General features: G+C 46.6%; 1 protein-coding gene across 3 annotated transcripts in view; it reads right to left on the bottom strand.

The window, feature by feature from the left end:
* LOC144695773 (ral guanine nucleotide dissociation stimulator-like) overlaps nucleotides 1–8,982 on the bottom strand; it is a 153,829-nt gene extending 144,847 nt beyond the window's left edge. The window contains exon 1 of one of the 3 annotated variants that reach the window (XM_078566755.1): nucleotides 8,784–8,982. Coding sequence is in view for 2 of the 3 variants with exons in the window: in XM_078566753.1 (XP_078422879.1) it covers nucleotides 6,722–6,838 (117 nt within the window). In the remaining variant the exon portion in view is untranslated. Of the gene's footprint in view, nucleotides 1–6,721; nucleotides 6,924–8,783 lie in introns of those variants that run through there. The other 2 variants (XM_078566753.1, XM_078566751.1) reach the window with 2 other exon arrangements.
* Between the last annotated feature and the right edge of the window lie 10,771 nt (nucleotides 8,983–19,753).

Here is a 19,753-nt window from a genome sequence, read left to right as displayed (position 1 = left end):
CAAAGGGTCTTTGACCCCAAATTTTAACTCTGTCCCTCTCTCCACAGATGTTGCCAGACCTGTTGAGTATTTCCAGCATTTTCTGTTTTTATTGCTGAGCTATAGCTGACCTGGAAGTCACACTTCCTAACAGCAGAAAAGCATTCCATTCCACACCAGTGATGTCCCTCACACGATTTGATGAGCACTAAAAGGTCCACACAAAAAATAAACAGGGATATGAGTCAGAGACATTACAAAGGTTAGAAAGGAAGGGTTCAGATGAAGCCACTTACTTACTGTGAGAAGCAATCTATGGAATAGAATTACAGTAAAATGCGGGAACCATATTATTTGCCCCCTCTTCCGATGGTGCTGGTTTGTGTCAGGATTTAACTTCATGAGGAATCAGTCTTTCTCTATGGCATTTTGCATAAGTGACATATTTTGCAGAGGCAGTGCTAAGCAGCAAGTGTAACAGTCTCCTTTTCCAACAGATATTGCAGCTGAACCCAATATCGACTTCACTGGGCATTCAGACATACTTCCTTTACAGGAGGGTTTCCACAGGGCAGCTACCAGGAGTTGAAGTAGTGGCTATTTTTTCATTTAGAGTAAAAAGGGGCTGGAGGAGTCTCTGCCGCCACTCGACCTGCTCCGTCAGTCAATACGACTAGGCTACAAGAACTATTTTTTTCACACAAAACGAAGTGGAAATTTCTCCCTAAAATCTTGTGGTGGCTGGTGGGGGCAGTGAGGATGGGGTGGGGGTGGGGGGAGGGGGGTCAATTGAAATTTTCATGATTGGGATTGGTACATTTTTGTTAGGCAAGGGTATTGAGGATTATGGAATCAAGGCAGAGTTACGGTTCAGATCGACCATGATCTAATAGGGCAGCAGAACGGGTTCGAGGGGCTGAATGGCCTCCTCCTGTTCCGTTGGTTTATAGTGGAAGGCAATGACAAGAAAACACTTGCCCCACGCAATTGTCATCTCCCTGTTAGTGCCAGCACCTTTTAGACAATTTAACTACTTACCTTTGAAAAGTGATTTGCCATGTTGCTAGCGAATATCAGTTATCTTGGTGCAGTCATGAGGAGTTGCACATTATGGGGAAACGAGTGTGAAAATTCGTTGTAAAAGAGTGTCGAAATACAACTGTTAAAAGCATTCAAAGACAAAAATCTGATTGTCAGCATAAGTTTCATGTTGCACAAAGGAGGCGTCATATTTATTTCCTCACAATAGACAGCAACAGATTAAATGACACCATTCACCAGCCAACCCCTGGCATTAAACAGAATTAATATTTATGTAAGGTAAATAATTATTATTGTTTTAAAAAGCTATTAACATAAATAAGGGGGCATAATTAGGGGAAAATGCCTCTCCCCTATACTGCCTTTGAAAAGAAAACCACAGCGGCTTAGGAATTATGTAGCATGTGGTATCACTTGATGAGCAACTAAAGCATTTGTCCTAATTGTTTGCTGTCTTGAAAAAATGGTTTAACATCTTATTTTAATATAGTGGACAAAATAATTTCAGAAAAGATGTTCTTTTATTTGCCATTTTCTAGGCTAATCCATATCTAACCATGGACGTGACGCTGAAAATCTTAAATATGGAAAAAAAATTCAGAAAGCTATGGGTTTATGAACCACTCTCAGAGACTTAAGCCAATAATCCAGGCCAACATTCCCTGTGCCATATTGAGGGAGTGCTGCACTGTCCGAGGTCTTTCGGATGAGATGTTAAACCGAGGTCACCTAGGCCCTGTCGGACGGACGTAATAGACCCAACGGCACTATTTAAGAGGAGAGCAGGGGTGTTTGACAATACTTATCCCTCAGCCAACTTCACTAAGTGCAGGTGATCTGCACTTTATCACATTGCGGTTTGTGGGATCTTGTGGTATGCAAATTGGCCCTGAGTTTCCTTCAATACTTTGGTGTGAAAATTTGCAGATGGCAGAGAACTTGAAAGTGTTGTGAGCTATGGGGAGGACAGTGATAGACTTCAACAGGTCATGGACAGGCGGGTCGAATGGGCAGTCACATCGCAGGTGAAATTTAATGCAGTAGATGGTTGAAGTGATACATCTTGGTAGAAAGAATGAGGAGAGGCAATATAAAATAGAGGGTACAAAGCTAAAGGGGGTGAAGGGATCCTGTAGTGGGGTGTATGTGTGCACAAATCATTGAGGTTGACAGGGCAGGTTGAGAAAGTGGCGAATAAGGCATACATAATCCTGGGCTTTATAAATGGAGGCATATATCTTCAGATTTTTGAGTTTTACTTTTTGCTAATTCTACCCCTAAACGTGAACCTGAGGTGAAATTATAGCCCAAGAGGCACAATCTGTGTGTCATTTGCCTGTTACGGCTGCAAGAGTTACTGGTCCCAGTGCTCACATCAATAGTAAACTGCTCGCTGTTCAGGCTTATCTTCCTGCAACGCTTTCCGCATCGAGTCACGTATCGGGCTATGCGCGCGGGGGGGGGTGGGTGTGCGCGCGCGTGGATTTGCATGTGAAACACTGTCCTTTGTCACTGGCGCCAGGAGGAGATTCCACATCCTGGATCACTGAATCTTTACCTGACTTAAATACAGTCAGCAATCTGTTTAAACAAAATGCCTTAAGGGAGTGATCTCACTGTGCAGTGAGGATACTAAAGGGTGAATTTCCTACTTGTCTGCAGAACCCAGCCTGCCAGGAAACCGCACATGCAAAGCCGTGATTTGCATTCACTAATTTTAATAAATGCTACCTAGAATAGTAGCATTAGAAGTAGACATCAGGACATAAACATGGAACGATGCAGCTCAGAAGGAGGCCATTCAGCCCATTGTGCCTCTGCTGGCTCTTTGAAAGATCCATCCAAATAACCCCACTTCCCTGTTCTTTCCCCGTAGCCCTTCAAATTTTCCCTCTTGAGTATTTATCCAATTCCCTTTTGAAAGTTACCATTGAATCTGCTTCCACTGCCCCTTCAGGCAGCGCATTCCAGATCAAATGTGTGCAACAATTCTCCTCACCTCTTTAGTTCTGATGAAGAGCCATACGGACTCGAAACGTTAACTGTCTTCCTCTCCACAGATGCTGTCAGACCTGCTGAGTCTTTCCAGCAATTTTTGTTTTTGTTTCAGATTTCCAGCATTCGCAGTATTTTGCTTTTATCTCCTTACCTTCTCTTGGTTCTTTTCTCAATTACCTTAAATCTGTGTCCTCTAGATTTATATGATGTTCAAGCCGGTAATAAGTGTAAGTACTTCAGGACTTTTCCATTGTTCCCATCTATTGCGGATTACTGGTCACCTCTGTCTACATCCTCCATATATTTAATCACAGCAGGCAGTGTAACTGGTAAGGCTGGTACTAATTGCACACGTGGCCACAAAAGATTTCCGCCTTATCTGTCCTTGGGCATCTTTCCTCTAAAGAAATTAAGCTCGGTCATTGACTCAGAGCAGCATGGCCAGTCGACAAGAAAATTCAACAATGTCGAAGGTACCGTTTTTCAGGCGAGACCTTAAACCCAGATGTCTGACCCTCCCAGCAGGATGGTAAAGATTCCCACGACCACTGTTTCGAAGAAGAGCAGGGGAGCTTTCCCACGACTCCTGCCCAATATTTACCTCCTCAAACAACATCATTTTAAAAAATGGTCAATATCTCATTGCTGTCTGGAGGAGCTGTGCACAAATTGGCTGCTACGTTCCCTCCGTCACAACAATGACTCCACTTCAGGGGTTGCTTCAAGGTGCTTTGGGACTGCCTGCCTTTGTGCAAGGTGCAATATAAATGCAAGTTTTCCCTTTTTTTAAGCCCACCTCTTTGGCCAAGCTTTTGGTCATTCCTTCTAGTATCTGTTAATGAGCCAGAATGACACGCGTGGCTTCAGGCATTTTCCTACATTAAAGGATCTACACAGCCGCAAGCTGATGACTTTCACGACACAAGTAAGATAAATTTGCAGCACAGAAACAGGCCATTCCGTTCAACGGCTCCCTACCATTGTTTGTGCTTCACCTGGGTCTCCTCCCACCCCTCCTCATCTCACCCTATCAACACACCCTTCTATTCCTTTCTCCCTCATGCACTTTGCAATCTGCCCCTTGGGGTTGGGGAGGAGGGGTAGGCAGGGGAAGGGATAAGCTGGTGTCAGTATGGAACAAACCCATCCACTTTCAATTAGCGCTTACTAGAACATAAGAAATAGGAGCAGCAGTATACCATGCTGCCCACACGGGCCTGCTCCACCATTCAATACAATCACGATTGATCCTTGGCTTCAATTCCACTTTCCTGCCCATTCCCCATAGCCCTTGATTCCCTGAGAAATCAAAAATCTGACTATCCCATCCTTAAATGTATTCAATGTAGTGTTCTCAGCTGCTTCATCAATGACCTTCTTTCTATCATAAGGTCAGAAGTAGGGATGTTCCCTGATGATTGCACAATGTTCAGCACCATTCACAACTCCTCAGACACTGAAGCTGTCCATATCCAAATGCAGCAAGACCTGGACAACAACCAGACAAATGACAAGTAACATTTGCGCCACACAAGTGCCAGGCAATGACCATCTCCAACAAGAGAGAATCTAACCACCACCCCTTAACATTCAATGGCATTACCATCGCCAAATTCCCTTCTATTAACATCCTTGGGGGTTACCATTGATCAGAAACTGAACTGGACTGGCCATATAAATACTGTGGCTACAAGAGCAGGACAGAGGCTAGGGATTCTGTGGCAAGGAACTCACCCCCTGACTCCCCAAAGCCTGTCCACAAGGCATAAGTCAGGAGTGTGATGGAATAACCTCCACTTGCCTGGATGAGTGTAGCTCCAACAACACTCAAGAAGCTCAACACCATCCAGGACAGAGCAGCCTGCTTGATTGGCACCCCATCTGCAAACATTCACTCCCTCCACCACAGAGGCACAGTGGCAGCAGTGTCTACCATCTACAAGATGCACTACAGAAACTCACCAAGGCTCCTTAGGCAGCTCCTACCAGACCCATGACCACTACCATCTAGAAGGGCAAGGGCAGCTGATAGATGGGAACACCACCACCTGCAAGTTCCCCTCCAAGTCACTCACCATCCTGACTTGGAAATATATCGCCGTTCCTTCACTGTTGCTGGGTCAATATCCTGGAACTCCCTCCCTAACAGCACTGTGGGTGAACCTACACCACATGGACTGCAGTGGTTCAAGAAGGCAACTCACCACCACTTTCTTAAGGGCAATTAGGGATGGGCAATAAATGCTGGCCTAGCCAGTGATGCCCACATTCCATAAATGAATGAAAAACAAACTATCTGGGGAAGAGAATTCCAAAGTTCATCAGCCTTTATGGAAATAATTTCTCCTCATCTCAGCCCTAAATGATCGTTCACCTTCTCCTGAGTGTTCTAGGTTCAACAACCAGGAAAAAACAACTGTTCACGATCCACCCTGTCAAGCCTCTTCAGAATCTTGTATGTTTCAATGAGATCTCCTCTCATTCTTCTAAACTCCAGAGAACATAGGTCCAATTTATTCAGCCTCTCATCTTAGGACAACCCTCTCATCCCAGGGACCAATCTCATGAATACTAACTGTACTGCCTCCAATGCAAATATATCCTTCCTTAAATAGGGAGACCAAAATTGCATACAATATTCCAGGTGTGGTCTCGCCAAATATCCTGTACAACCGTAGCAAGACTTTCTTATTCTTGTACTGACATACCCTTGCAATAAAGGTCAACATGCCATTTGCCTTCCTAGTTGCTTGCTGCACTTGCTTACTGACTTTGTGTTCCTCGTATGGGCACACCCATGTTCCTTTGAACATCAAAGTTTACAAATTTCACACATTTTACAAAATATTCTGATTTTTTTTGTATTCTTATGAACAAAGTAAGCAGCCTCACACTTCCCCAATTTATACTCCATCAGTCACCTTGTCATTCACTTAACCCATCTCTATCTCTTTGAAACCTCTTTGTGTCTTCCTCACAGCTCATGTTCCCAACCAGCTTTGTACTGTCATCAAACCTAGATAAATTACTCCCTGTCTAAAAAAAAGGGCCCCAAATTCTGAGGCCACTCCCTCATCACTTTCCTGTGTCTCAGCTCAGGCATAATCAGGTCATTTGGTTTCCTTAAGGACTATCACAGAATCATAGAATTGTCACAGCACAGAACGAGGCCATTCAGCCCATTGTGTTTACACTGGCTCTCCGAATTGGAAATTCACCTCAAGCCATTCCCCCGCCTTCCCCTTGTAAACCTGCACATTCTTCCTTCTCAGGTAAATAATTCAATTCCATCTTGAATGCCTCAATTGAACCTGCCTCCACCGTACTCTCAGGCAGCGCAATCCAGATCTTAGCCATCTGGTGCATGAAAAAGTTCCTCCTTGTGTCACTACTGATACTTTGGCTAACTGCCTTAAATCGTCTTCACTTAACTACTTCACTTGATGAAAACACAAGGGGTGGGGGTTGGGGAGCAGCTGAATTTGAAAACCATTGGTGTCGCAGTGGGCTGCTGGGTCTTATTGGGCGGGCTGTTGCTGTCTTCACTGTTAAAGGAGGAGGACACCATTGCATCATTCATTAGCGCTCAATCACACTATATGGGTTGAGAGAGATGACGAAAGCTAACCCTAGGTAAATAGCCAGAGCAGGCCCATTAATAGTATGAAGCCACAAGACCAAGATTAAAAACATCTCAACCTACCAGAGGCGAATCTACATCTGGGTCTCTAGCTCTGTAACCACTCAGTATGACGTTATCTTCTCCTGAAAGTTCCAGCTTCACTCCATCCCGGATGTGACGAACTGTCCGAGGAAGCATCACAGTTCCTGCTTCCGGGAAGCATCTGCGGCAGGAAGGGTGGCAGGCAATTTATGGGGACTTCTGGCTTGGCTTGGCTCAGATGCGGACAGTTGGGGGTGGGGTGGGGTGGAGTGGGGTGGGGCGGCAGGGTAGGCGATGTGAGCAAGCTTTGCCCAATCACAGAAGGGTTTGGCGGTGGGCCCAAGAGGTACAATTTTTTGAGGCGAGGTCCTTCACTAGGATGGGGAGGGAAGTTCCCTCATCAATGTTGACAAAGTTGCCGCTGTACGTGCCCCTGGGAATCTCGGGAGTTCTTCCGGAGGCGGTTAAGTGGAAAACCAAGTCCTGTTGAACAGCCTCCCCATCGATGCAGACCGCGATGCCAGGGGAAAACCAAGCTCCTTCAGGAGAGAGCAAACACTCGGTGGAAGGCAGAAGTCAATCCTGGGGTGCCCACCAGCTGGGGAACCTCTCCAGATCTGACCATACTGTTCCCCAGATCTCCCTCCAGCAGCTAGGGCCAGGAAAGGCCTGTGTCTTGGCTTTGTTTTCTGATGAGAGATTTACAGGGTACGCTGCAGCCAGGAACGAGGGCACAGTCGCAACTGCAGATGAAAAGAAGCAAACTGGTCAACCCTGCCTGGGTTGCCGGGTCCTCATGGCAACAGCAGGCACCTCCTTAACAACGCAAATATCAGAAGCAAGTGGTCAGGACCCGTGCTTTCAGCAGGTGCAGGCTCCCATTCTCCACAGTGTACACAGTCTGCTTTAAACCAATCAGAATTAAAACTCTTTATCCACAATGTCCTGGAGTCAAACTGTACTTTGCTTGCCTTTGCAGTCACATGTAGAGAGAAAGAGGAAGACAAAACAGTTCACTAACTAACTGCAGTTAACAAATTCACTCACAAGAGACACAAAATCAAACACTCCCCTTCAAAAATATTCCATGATTTCCTTCCTCCCATCTCCCCCACACCCCTACCACCTCCCACGCAACCGCACCCCCCCGCCCGCCTTCCCCCTACACTACCGATCCCAGCCCCAGTCCTTGCAATCTGCACAACCTCCCAGAGGCAGGCAGATAATTAAACAAGGAACAGAATACGATCCAGATCAATGCCAGACTGCAGTTTCACTGTCAGACAGCATTGAATGTTTGGCAATCAAGAAAAAAATACAGAAAGCTGTTTCACTTTCAAAGACTGAAACAATTTAAGAAGCAAAAATAAATTGGCGGGGAGGCAAGGGCAGTTTTAACAATAGGGGCAAGGGAGGTGGTTTGGCGAGGGTCTCATGCACCCAGCAGTGGGTAGTTGCTGCATCAGTTTCAAGGTGGATCTGGTGTTTCACACTTGCTGCAGCTGATGGAGATTCACAGTTACATTAAACAGCCAGGCCCTGATGAAGAATCACAGCTGTCAGCACACAAACACAGACACAGACAGACAGACACACACATACACAAACACACATCACACACACATACATATATACACACAGAGACACACAAACACATAATCATGGACACACAAACACAGACACACTCACACAGACATGCATACAGAAACACAGACACACAAACACACATCACACACACATACATATATACACACAGAAACAGACACACAAACACATAATCATGGACACACAAACACAGACACAGACAGACACACTCACACAGACATGCATACAGAAACACAGACACACAAACACACATCACAGACACACAAACACAGACAGAGGCACACACACAAACACATATACACACACATAAAAACAGACACAGATACATACATACACACACAAACACATACATACACACACAAACACACATCACAGACACACACAGACATGCACAAGGACACAGACATAGACACACACACATCACAGACACACACACATACACATTCAAAACACACAAATGACCACCTGCCTCGCTGTAAGGATTCCGGATACTTACTCAAAACGCAGGGCAATACCAGCTGCGAACTGCAAGGCCTGAGATCTGAGACACCCCACATTCAATGGGCAGTCCCCAGAAAGCCCACGGAAAGCGCAGGGAGATCCTTGCGAGGAGGCTGAGGCAGCTAAGTTGAGGGACTGCAGCAAGGCGAGAGGTAATTTCCCAGGGCTGTCAAGAGTCAGCAAGTGAAAACTTAAAGGGGGCGGAGAGAGAGAAAGGCAACTCCCCTTTCAGATCTCTGCTGATTGGTGAAATATTTTTTAAAGGTCTCGATGGAGTTTGTCTCATTCAGGCTGTCAAATCATTGCAGAGATGAGCTGCCAGGTGCTGCTGGAGAGGGTCTGCATTCACGGGGAACAAAATAATGCTGCGTTTCATTTCACAGCCGCCCAGCCGTTTGACACCTTCGCTTTGCAGGTTTGCATCAATGCACCAAGCTTGGCCCCTGGTAGGTTCGCACAGTCCTGCAGTCTGAGTTGGCACCCATTCCACCTGTGCCCCACTCTGGCTGCCTTTCAACAACTGTCCTCCTCTCTGCTCCAGCTCCATGTATTTGGAGCTGCTTCCTCCTCCGCACCCCCCCCACCCCCCTCCTCCCTCCGTCCGATTTATCCTCCGTCCTTCCTCCTGAGAGAGAGACTGGGAACTCACCAGCTCCTGCCAAAACCCGGACTGGATCCCAATTGATATTGAATGCTGCGTGGAAGAAGGCGGCTGCTCAACCAACACACACCTCAGTTACTTAAAAGCAAAATACTCCGGATGCTGGAAATCTGAAAAAAAACAGAAAATGTCAGAGCTGAAGAAGAGTCATACAAACTCAAAACATTAACTCCGTCTTTCTCTCCACAGATGCTCTCAGGCCTGCTGAGGTTTTTCCGGCATTTTCTGTATTTTTTTTTCAGATTTCCAGCAGCCGCAGTATTTTACTTTAAGTAACTGAGGTGTGATGGTTGGTTTTTGTTTCACACCTCAGCTACAGCTGTGTCATGGGAGAACCGAAAGGACTATTTGAACAAATAATAACATTTATACAGCAGCCTCAGTGTAATAAAACGGCCCGGAGCGCTTCGCAGGAGCGTTCTGTAGTAAAATGAGACACAGATCCACTTAAGGGGAAGAACATTTGCACATCTATGGCGCCTTTCTCAACCACGTCTTAAAGGTACTTTGCGGCCAATGAAGTATTTTGAAGTTGTAACGTAGGAACTGTGACAGCCAATTTGCACACAGCAAGATCCAACAAACAACAATATGATAATATAAAAGCAAAATACTGCCGGTGCTGGAAACCTGAAACAAAAACAGAAAATGCAGGGAAAACTCAGCAGGTCTGACAGCATCTGTGGAGAGAGCCAATGTTTCTAGTCTGCATGACCCTTCTTCAGAGCTAACAAGATGATAATGACCAGACAGTCTGATTCTTTTGTGTGTGTGCCTGATGTTGATCGGGGGATAAATGCATAAATTGGGGGAGGCAGTGGCATAGTGGTATTGTCACTGAACTAGTACCCCAGAGGCCTACAATAATGGTCTGGAGACCTGGGTTCATAATCCCACCATGGCAGATGGTGAAATTTGAATTTAATAAAAATCTGGGATTAAAGGCCTGATGGTGAGCATGATGTTGATTGTTGTAAAAACCCATCTGGTTCACTAATGCCCTTTAGGGGAAGGGACTCTGCTACACATGACTGTGGTTGACTCTTAAAATGTCCTCTAAACAAGCACAATTAGGGATGGACAACAAATGCCCACATGAAAGAATATAAAAAAATAACTCCCCTGTTCTTCTTCAAAATAGTGCCACAGGAATTTAGAAGAATGAGAGGTGATCTCATTGAAACACAAAAGATCCTGAGGGGACTTGACAGGGTGAATGCTGTAAGGATGATCCCCCTTGTGGGAGAGGATAGAACTAGGGGGCACACAATTTGAACATAAGGGGTCTCCTGTTTAAGACGGAGATGAGGAAAAATTGTTTTCTCTCAGAGGGCCGTGACTCTGTGGAACTCTCTCCCCCAGAGAACAAGGGAGGCAGGGCCAATGAATATTTTTCAGGCAAAGGTCGACAGATTCTTGACCAACAAGGGAGCCAGAGATTATTGGGGGTAGGCGAGAAAGTGGAGTTGAGGCCACAATCTGATCAGCCATGATCTTATTGAATAGCGGAGCAGGCTCAAGGTCCGAATGACCCCTACTCCTTCTCCTTGTTCATATGTTTGAGCTTTTAATTCCAGATTTTTATTGAATTCAAATCTCACCATCTGTCTTGGTGGGATTTGAACCCAGGTCCCCAGAGCATTACCCAAGCAGGCAGTCCATTTAATGTTTCAACCAAAAGACAGCACATCTGACAATGCTGCACTCCCTTGACTTTCCTTCTCTAGCCCTGCAATGAGCCTTGAACTCAGACCCTTATGACTCAGAGGGCAACCACTGCTGAGTCAATGCTGACACTTTAGATTGTAGGTCAGATCCAAAATGTTGGTCCAATAGGTAGGTTTAAGGAGTGTCTTAAAGGAAGAAAGTGATGTGGAGAAGCTTAGGGAGGGAATTCCAGAGATTAGGGCCTGGACAGCTAAAAGCAGGGCCGCCAATGGTGGAACATTTGAAATCAAGGATGCTCAGGCATCCAGAATTAAATAAACACAGATATCTCTGAGGATTGTTGGGTTGGAGGAGACTACAGAGCTAGGGAGGTGCAAGGATTTGAAAACAAGGACAAGAATTATAAAGCCAGGATGTTGCTTGGCCGGGAGTCAATGAAGGCCAGCGAACACAGGGGTGACAGAGGAATGGGACTTGCTGTGAGTTAAGACACTAGCAGCAGAGTTTTTGAGTTCAAGGAGGGTAAATATCAGCCAGGGGTGCATTGGAATAATCAAGTCCAGAGGAAACAAAGACATGAATGAGGATTTCAGCAGCAGCTGAGCTCCGGCAGGGGTTACGTCAGGTGGCAGGCAAGCTTAGCAATGGCGCATATATGTGACCAGAAGTTCATCTAGAGAGGCCAGTCAGCCTATCAGGTTGTGTTGGGTCTTTTCAAAGGCTAAACCACTTAGTCTGATTCTCCCAATTTTTCCCCGGATCCCATCAATTTCCCTCTCTTTCAATTATTTGCCCAATTCCATTTGAGGGTTACTATTGAATCTGTATCCACTATCCTACAGTGCATTCCAATCTTAACCAGCCATTGCGTAAAAGGTTTTTTTCTCATGTCGCCTCTGATTCTTTTGCCAATCACCTTAAATCTCTCTGCCCTCTGATTATTGACCCTTCAGCCATTGGAAACAGTTTCTCTTCATTCACTCAATCTCATCCTCTCATGATTTTAAATGCTTCCATCAAATCTCCGCTGAGCTTTTCTCACGCTGAGGAAAACAACCCAACTTCCCCAATGTATCCGAGTAACTGTAGTAACCTCATTCTAGGAAGCATTCTAGTATGTCTTTTCTGTACTTTAACCAAAACCTTCATATCCTTCCTCATACCTTATAATCTAAAAGATCTACGGTTTAACAGTTAACTTGCACTCAGCCCATGTGATCCCCTGTTGAAGGGTCATGAGGACTCAAAATGTCAACTCTTTTCTTCTCCGCCGATGCTGCCAGACCTGCTGAGTTTTTCCAGGTAATTCTGTTTTTGTTTTGATCCCCTGAGGTGGTTGGAGACAAATTATCCATATTTCTTTCTGCCCTTACTGGTCCTTGAATTTGCCCCATTTCTGCCTCTCCCAGGCTGGGTATGGGGTGAGACGGGGTGGTGCAGTGGGGTGGGTGGGGGGGGCGGTGTGGTGGTGAAGGGCGGTCAGGATGAGGAGCAGGATTGGTGTTAGTATTTGGTCAGGAAGCTACAAGGCTGATGGACCACCTGGTCATATCCTTCCTGTATGACGACCTATGGAGACAGCATGTCTAGGTTACAATTGCTAACATCCTGAGGCACAAGTCAACCATAACAATTGAGCAGGTTTTTCTCCTGGTCCATTCAGAAGTAATGCATGCAAATTAGCTTCCAGCAAGAATCAAGGGCATGTAGTGCAATATTGCCACCTACCTGATGGACTAACATATTACACAATACCTCCAGGACAAAGTATTGCTGACTGGCATATGCTAAGGTCCAGGACTATGTGCTGAGAGACACACGTAAGGCTTGGGAGCAACGGGGAAAGACCACACTCTGAGGTCCTATTGCCATTGTACGCCCTAGGGCTATGTGTAAAACCCCTTGGGTTATATACTTTTTTTTGGAAAAATATACTTTATTCATAAATTACCTGAAAGATTATTACAAAACATTTCAAAATGGCCATCACAAAAAGTGCAATCATATTCATGTTTTCCACATGGATCATGCTTCAATACAATAAATGAGTGTTACAGACATTTCAACATACTTTACAGGCAGTCAGTGAGTGCAATGCCATTTAAGTTAGCTACATAGATCATGTTGCATTCTGAAGTGCTTTAATACCATTGTGGGAAGGTGATGGCAGAGTGGCATTGTTGCTGGACTAGTAATCCAGAGAGCCAGGGTAATACTTCAGGGATAAAAACAAAAAGCTAAAAGCTACTGCGGATGCTAGAAATCCAAAACAAAAACAGAATTACCTGGAAAAACTCAGCAGGTCTGGCAGCATCGGTGGAGAAGAAAACAGTTGACGTTTTGAGTCCTCATGACCCTTCGGCAGAACTGAAGTATAGTTAGGAGAGAGGTGAAATATAAGCTGGTCTAAGGTGGGGGGGCGGGGGGAGAGAGAAGTTGAGGGTGGGGTGGTTGTAGGGATAAGCAAGCAGTGATAGGAGCAGATAATCAAAAGATGTCACAGACAAAAGGATCAAAGAGGTGTTGAAGGTGGTGATATTGTCTAAGAAAAGTGCTAATTAAGAATGGATGGCAGGATACTCAAGGTACAGCTCTAGTGGGGGTGGGGTGGAAAGACTAACAAAGTTTTAGTTTTAGATTTAAAAATAATGGAAATAGGTGGGAAAAGAAGAATCTATATAAATTATTGAAAAAAAAGGGGAAGTGGGAAGAAACGGGGTGGGGATGGGGGGAGGGGGAGTTTAGGATGTAAAGTTGTTGAATTCAATATTCAGCCCGGAAGGCTGTAAAGTGCCTAGTCGGAAGATGAGGTGCTGTTCCTCCAGTTTGCGCTGGGCTTCACTGGAACAATGCAGCAAGCCAAGGACAGATATGTGGGCAAGAGAACAGGGTGGAGTGTTAAAATGGCAAGCGACAGGGAGGTTTGGGTCTTTCTTGCGGACAGACCGCAGGTGTTCTGCAAAGCGGTCGCCCAGTTTGCGTTTGGTCTCTCCAATGTAGAGGAGACCGCATTGGGAGCAACGAATGCAGTAGACTAAGTTAGGGGAAATGCAAGTGAAATGCTGCTTCACTTGAAAGGAGTGTTTGGGCCCTTGGACGGTGAGGAGAGAGGAAGTGAAGGGGCAGGTGTTGCATCTTCTGCGTGGGCATGGGGAGGTGCCATAGGTGGGGGTTGAGGAGTAGGGGGTGATGGAGGAGTGGACCAGGGTGTCCACTTCAGGGACCCTGGTTCATGTCTGACCATGGTGGAATTTGAATTCAACAAAAAAAAATCTGGAATTAAAAGTCTGATGATGAAACCATTGTTGATTGTTGTAAAAACCCATCTGGTTTACTAATGCCCTTTAGAGAAGGAAATCTGTTGTCCTTACCTGGTCTGGCCTACATGTGAGTACGGACACAGCAATGTGGTTGACTCTGACCAAACAAACAATTCAGTTGTAAAAAAAAACTGCTACAAAGTCACAAAAAAGGAACAAAACTAGACAGGCCACCTGGCATTGACAGAGGCACCGGAAATGACAACAGCAATCTCAACCCTGCAAAGTCCTCCTTACTAATGCCTGGGGGGCTAGTGCCAAAATTGGAAGAGCTGTCTCACAGGTGAGTCAAGCAACAGCCAGACATAGGCATCCTTACGGAATCATACCTTACAGACAATGTCCCAGACACCACCATCCCTGAATATGTCCTGTCCCACCGGCAGGACAGACCCAGCAGAGGTGGCGGCACAGCTCCCGTGAGGGAGTTGCCCTGAGAGCCCTCCACATCAACTGCGGCCCCCAGGAAGTGGCATGGCATCAGGCCAAACATGGACACCACCTGGAGGAAGCACTGAGAGTGGAAAGGGTGCAGAATATACTCTGGGTGTGGGAATTTAATGTCCATCACCAAGAGTTGCTGGGTATCACCACTACTGACTGAGCTGGCCAAGTCCTAAATGACATAGCTGCTCAACTGGGTCTGCAGCATGTGGTGAGGGAAAAACATACTTGACCTCATCCTCACCAAATCCCTATCCTCACCCACCCTCAGAGCTTCCTCCAAGTGGTGCTCAACATGGAGGTGCACTGATTCATCAGCTGAGGGAGGGTGGAACGTGGTAATCAGCAGGAGGTTTCCTTGCCCATATTTGCTGCAGATGTATCTGTCCATGACTGTAACAGTAGGAGTGACCACCACACAGTCATTGTGGAGACCAAGTCCCGCCTTCACATTGAGGATACCCTCCATCTTGTTGTGTGGCACTATCACCATGCTAAATGGGATAGATTTCCAACAGGTCTAGCAACTCAAGACTGGGCATCCATGAGGCACTGTGGGCCATCAGCAGCAGCAGCAGAATTGTACTCGAACACAATCTGTAACCTCATGGCCTGGCAAATCCCCCACTCTAATATTGCCATCAAGCCAGGGGATCAACTCTGGTTCAATGAAGAGTGCAGGAGGGCATGCCAGGAGCAGCACCAGGCATAACTAAAAATGAGGTGTCAACCTGGTGAAGCGATAACACAGGACTACTTTCATGCCAAACAGCATAAGCAGCAAGTGATAGACAGAGCTCAGCGATCCCACAACCAACGGATCAGATCTAAGCTTTGCAGTCCTGCCACATCCAGTCGTGAATGGTGGTGAACAATTAAACAACTCACTGGAGGAGGAGGCTCCACAAATATTCCCATCCTCAATGATGGAGGAGCCTAGCACATGAGTGCAAAAGATAAGGCTGAATCATTTGCTACAATTTTCAGCCAGAAGTGCCAAGTGAACGATCCATCTGGGCCTCCTCTGGAGCTCCTCAACATCACAGATGCCAGTCTTCAGCCAGTTAGATTCACTCCACATGATATCAAGAAACGGCTGAAGGCACTGGACGGTGCAAAGGCTATGGGCCCTGACAATATTCCGGCAATCGTACTGAAGACTTGTGCCCCAGAACTTGCCGGGCCCCTAGCCAAGATGTTCCAGTACATCTACAACACTGGCATCTACCTGGCTATGTGGAAAATTGCCCAGGTATGTCCTGTACACAAAAAGCAGGACAAATCCAACCTGGCCGATTACCACCCCATCAGTAAAGTAATGGAAGGGGTCATCAACAGTGATATCAAGTGGCAGTTGCATAGCAATAACCTGCCCAGTTTGGGTTCCGCCAGGGCCACTCAGCTCCTGATCTCATTAAAGCCATTGTTCAAACATGGACAAGAGAGCTGAACTCCCGAGGTGAGGTGACAGTGACGCATTCCGTTCTCTCAGGTCCAACCCTGGCTTTGTCATCAAACCTGCTGGCAAGGGTGGTGCTGTTGTTGTCTGGCGCACTGACCTCTACCTCGCAGAGGCTGAGCGTCAACTCGCAGACACTTCCTCCTACCTCCCCCTGGACCATGACCCCACCACTGAACACCAAGCCATTGTTTCCAGGACTGTCACTGACCTCATCTCCTCTGGAGATCTTCCCTCCACAGCTTCCAACCTCATAGTCTCCCAAGCTCGGACGGCCCGCTTCTATCTCCTACCCAAAATCCACAAACAGGACTGTCCAGGCAGACCGATTGTGTCAGCCTGTTCCTATTTCTTCCTATCTTGACTCCATTCTCTCTCCCCTTGTCCAGTCTCTTCCCACCCACATCCGCGATTCCTCTCATGCCCTACATCATGTCAACAATTTCCAGTTCCTTGGCCCCAACCGCCTCCTCTTCACCATGGACATCCAATCCCTCTAAACCTCATCCCCCACCGGGATGGTCTGATGGCTCTCCGCTTCTTCCTTGAACAGAGGCCCGAGCAATCCCCATCCACCACTACTCTCCTCCGTCTGGCTGAACTTGTTATCTCACTGAACAATTTCTCCTTAAACTCGTCTCACTTCCTCCAAATAAAAGGTGTGGCTATGGGTACCCATATGGGCCCCAGTTATGCCTGTCGCTTTATGGGGTATGTGGAACATTCCTTGTTCCAGTCCTACTCAGGCCCCCTCCCACAACTCTTTCTCCGGTACATCAATGATTACTTCGGTGCCGCTTCATGCTCTCGTCTGGATCTGGAAAAATTTATTAATTTTGCTTCCAATTTCCAACCCTCCATCATTTTCACATGGTCCATCACTGACACTTCCCTTCCCTTCCTTGACCTCTCTGTCTCAATTTCTGGTGATAGACTGTCCACCAATATTCCTTACAAGCCTACCGACTCCCACAGCTACCTCGACTACAGCTCCTCACATCCCACTTCCTGCAAGGACTCCATCCCATTCTCTCAGTTCCTTCGCCTCCGTCGCATCTGTTCTGATGATGCCACTTTACAAAACAATTCCTCTGACATGTCTTCCTTCTTCCATAACCGAAGTTTTCCACACATGGTGGTTGACAGGGCCCTCTACTGTGTCTGGCCTATCTCCCGCGCATCTGCCCTCACACCTTCTTCTCCCTCCCAGAACCATGATAGGGTTTCCCTCGTCCTTACTGATCACCCCACCAGCCTCTGCATTCAAAGGATGATCCTCCACCATTTCCGCCAACTCCAATATGATGCCACCACCAAACACATCTTCCCTTCACCCCACCCCGTGGCTTTCCACAGGGATCGTTCCCTCCAGGACACCCTGGTCCACTCCTCCATCACCCCCTACACCTCAACCCCCTCCCACGGCACCTTCCCATGCAACTGCAGAAGGTGTTACACCTGCCCCTTTACTTCCCCCCTCCTCATCGTCCAAGGGCCCAAACACTCCTTTCAAGTGAAGCAGCATTTCACTTGCACTTCCCTCAATTTATTCTACCGCATTTGCTGCTCCCAATGCGGTTTCCTCTGCATTGGAGAGACCAAACGCAGACTGGGTGACCGCTTTGCAGAACACCTTCGGTCTGTTTACAAGCATGACCCAGACCTCCCTGTCGCTTGCCATTTCAACACGCCACCCTGCTCTCATGCCCACGTCTGTCCCTGGCCTGCTGCAATGTTCCAGTGAAGCACAACGCAAACATGAGGAACAGCACCTCATCTTCCGACTAGGCACTTTACAGACTTCCGGACTTAATATTGAGTTCAACAACTTCAGATCATGAACTCTGTTCTCCATCCCCACCCCCTTTCTGATCCCCCCTTTTCCACTAATTTATAATTTCTTAAAAATATATTCTTCTTTTCCTTCCTCTTTTTAAATTTATTTCGATCTATTGTTTTATCTCCACCTTTTAGCCAATTTCGATCCCTTCCTCCCACCCCACCCCACCCCACCCCCACTAGGGCCACCTGCCACTTGCTTGTCCTGCTTGCTACCCTTAGTGTCCCCATTAGTACATTGCTTAGATAATATTACCACCATCAACTCCCCTTTGTCATTTTGTCTATGACATCTTTGGCAATCTCTTCTTTACCTCCACCTATCACTGGCCCTCTATCCAGCTCTACCTGTCCCACCCCCCTCTACCAGCTTATATTTTACCTCATTTCTCTATTTCCTTAATTCTGAGGAAGAGTCATACGGACTCGAAACGTCAACTGTGTTCCTCTCCGCAGATGCTGTCAGGCCTGCTTAGTTTTTCCAGCTATTTTTGTTTTTGTTTCAGATTTCCAGCATCCGCAGTATTTTGCTATTATATAAGAGTGACTGCCTTTGACATCAAGGCCGTATTTGACTAAGTGTGACATCAAGGAGCCCTAGCAAAACTGGAGTCAATGGGAATCAAGGGGGAAACTCTCTGCTGGTTAGAATCATACTTAACACAAAAGAAGATGGTTGTGGTTGTTGGAGGTCATTCATCTCAGCTGCAGGACATCACTGCAGGAGTTCCTCAGGGTCGTGTCCTTGGCCCAACCATCTTCAGCTGTTTCATCAATGACCTTCCTTCCATCATAAGGGCAGAAGTGGGGATGTTCACTGATGATTGCACAATGTTCAGCACCATTCGCGACTCCTCAGATTACTGAAGCAGTCCATGCCCAAATGTAGCAAGAGCTGGACAATATCCAGGCTTGGGCTGACAAGTGGCAAGTAACATTTGCACCACAAAACTGTCAGGCAATGATCATCTCCAAAAAGAGATAATCCAACCATCGGCCCTTGATATTCAATGGCATTACCATCACTGAATCCCCCACTATCACCATCCTGGGGGTTATCATTGACCAGAAATTGAACTGGACTAGCCACATAAATACTGTGGCTACAAGAGCAGGTTAGAGGCTAGGAATAGTGCAACAAGTAACCCACCTCGTGACGCCCCAAAGCCGGTCCACCATCTACAAGGCACAAGTCAGGGGTGTGATGGAATACTCCCCACTTGCCTGGATGAGTGCAGCTCCCACAACACTCAAGAAGCTTGACACGGTCCAGGACAAAGCAGCCCACTTGATTAGCACCAGATCCACAAACATTTACTCTCTCCATCTACAATATGCACTGCAGGAATTCACCAAGGCTCCTTTGACAGCACCTTCCAAACCCACAACCACTACCATCTAGAAGTACAAGGGCAGCAGATAGATAGAAACACCACCACCTCGAAGTTATCCTCCAAGCCACTCCCCACCCTGACTTGGAAATATATCACCGTTCCTTCACTGTCGCTGGGTCAAATTCCTGGAAACCCCTTCCTAATAGTACTGTGGGTGTACCTACACCACATGGACTGCAG

This window comes from Cetorhinus maximus, chromosome 21, assembly GCF_964194155.1.
Source record: "Cetorhinus maximus chromosome 21, sCetMax3.hap1.1, whole genome shotgun sequence".
In the NCBI taxonomy this organism is placed as follows: domain Eukaryota; kingdom Metazoa; phylum Chordata; class Chondrichthyes; order Lamniformes; family Cetorhinidae; genus Cetorhinus; species Cetorhinus maximus.
This window is presented reverse-complemented; position numbering and strand designations above follow the sequence as displayed.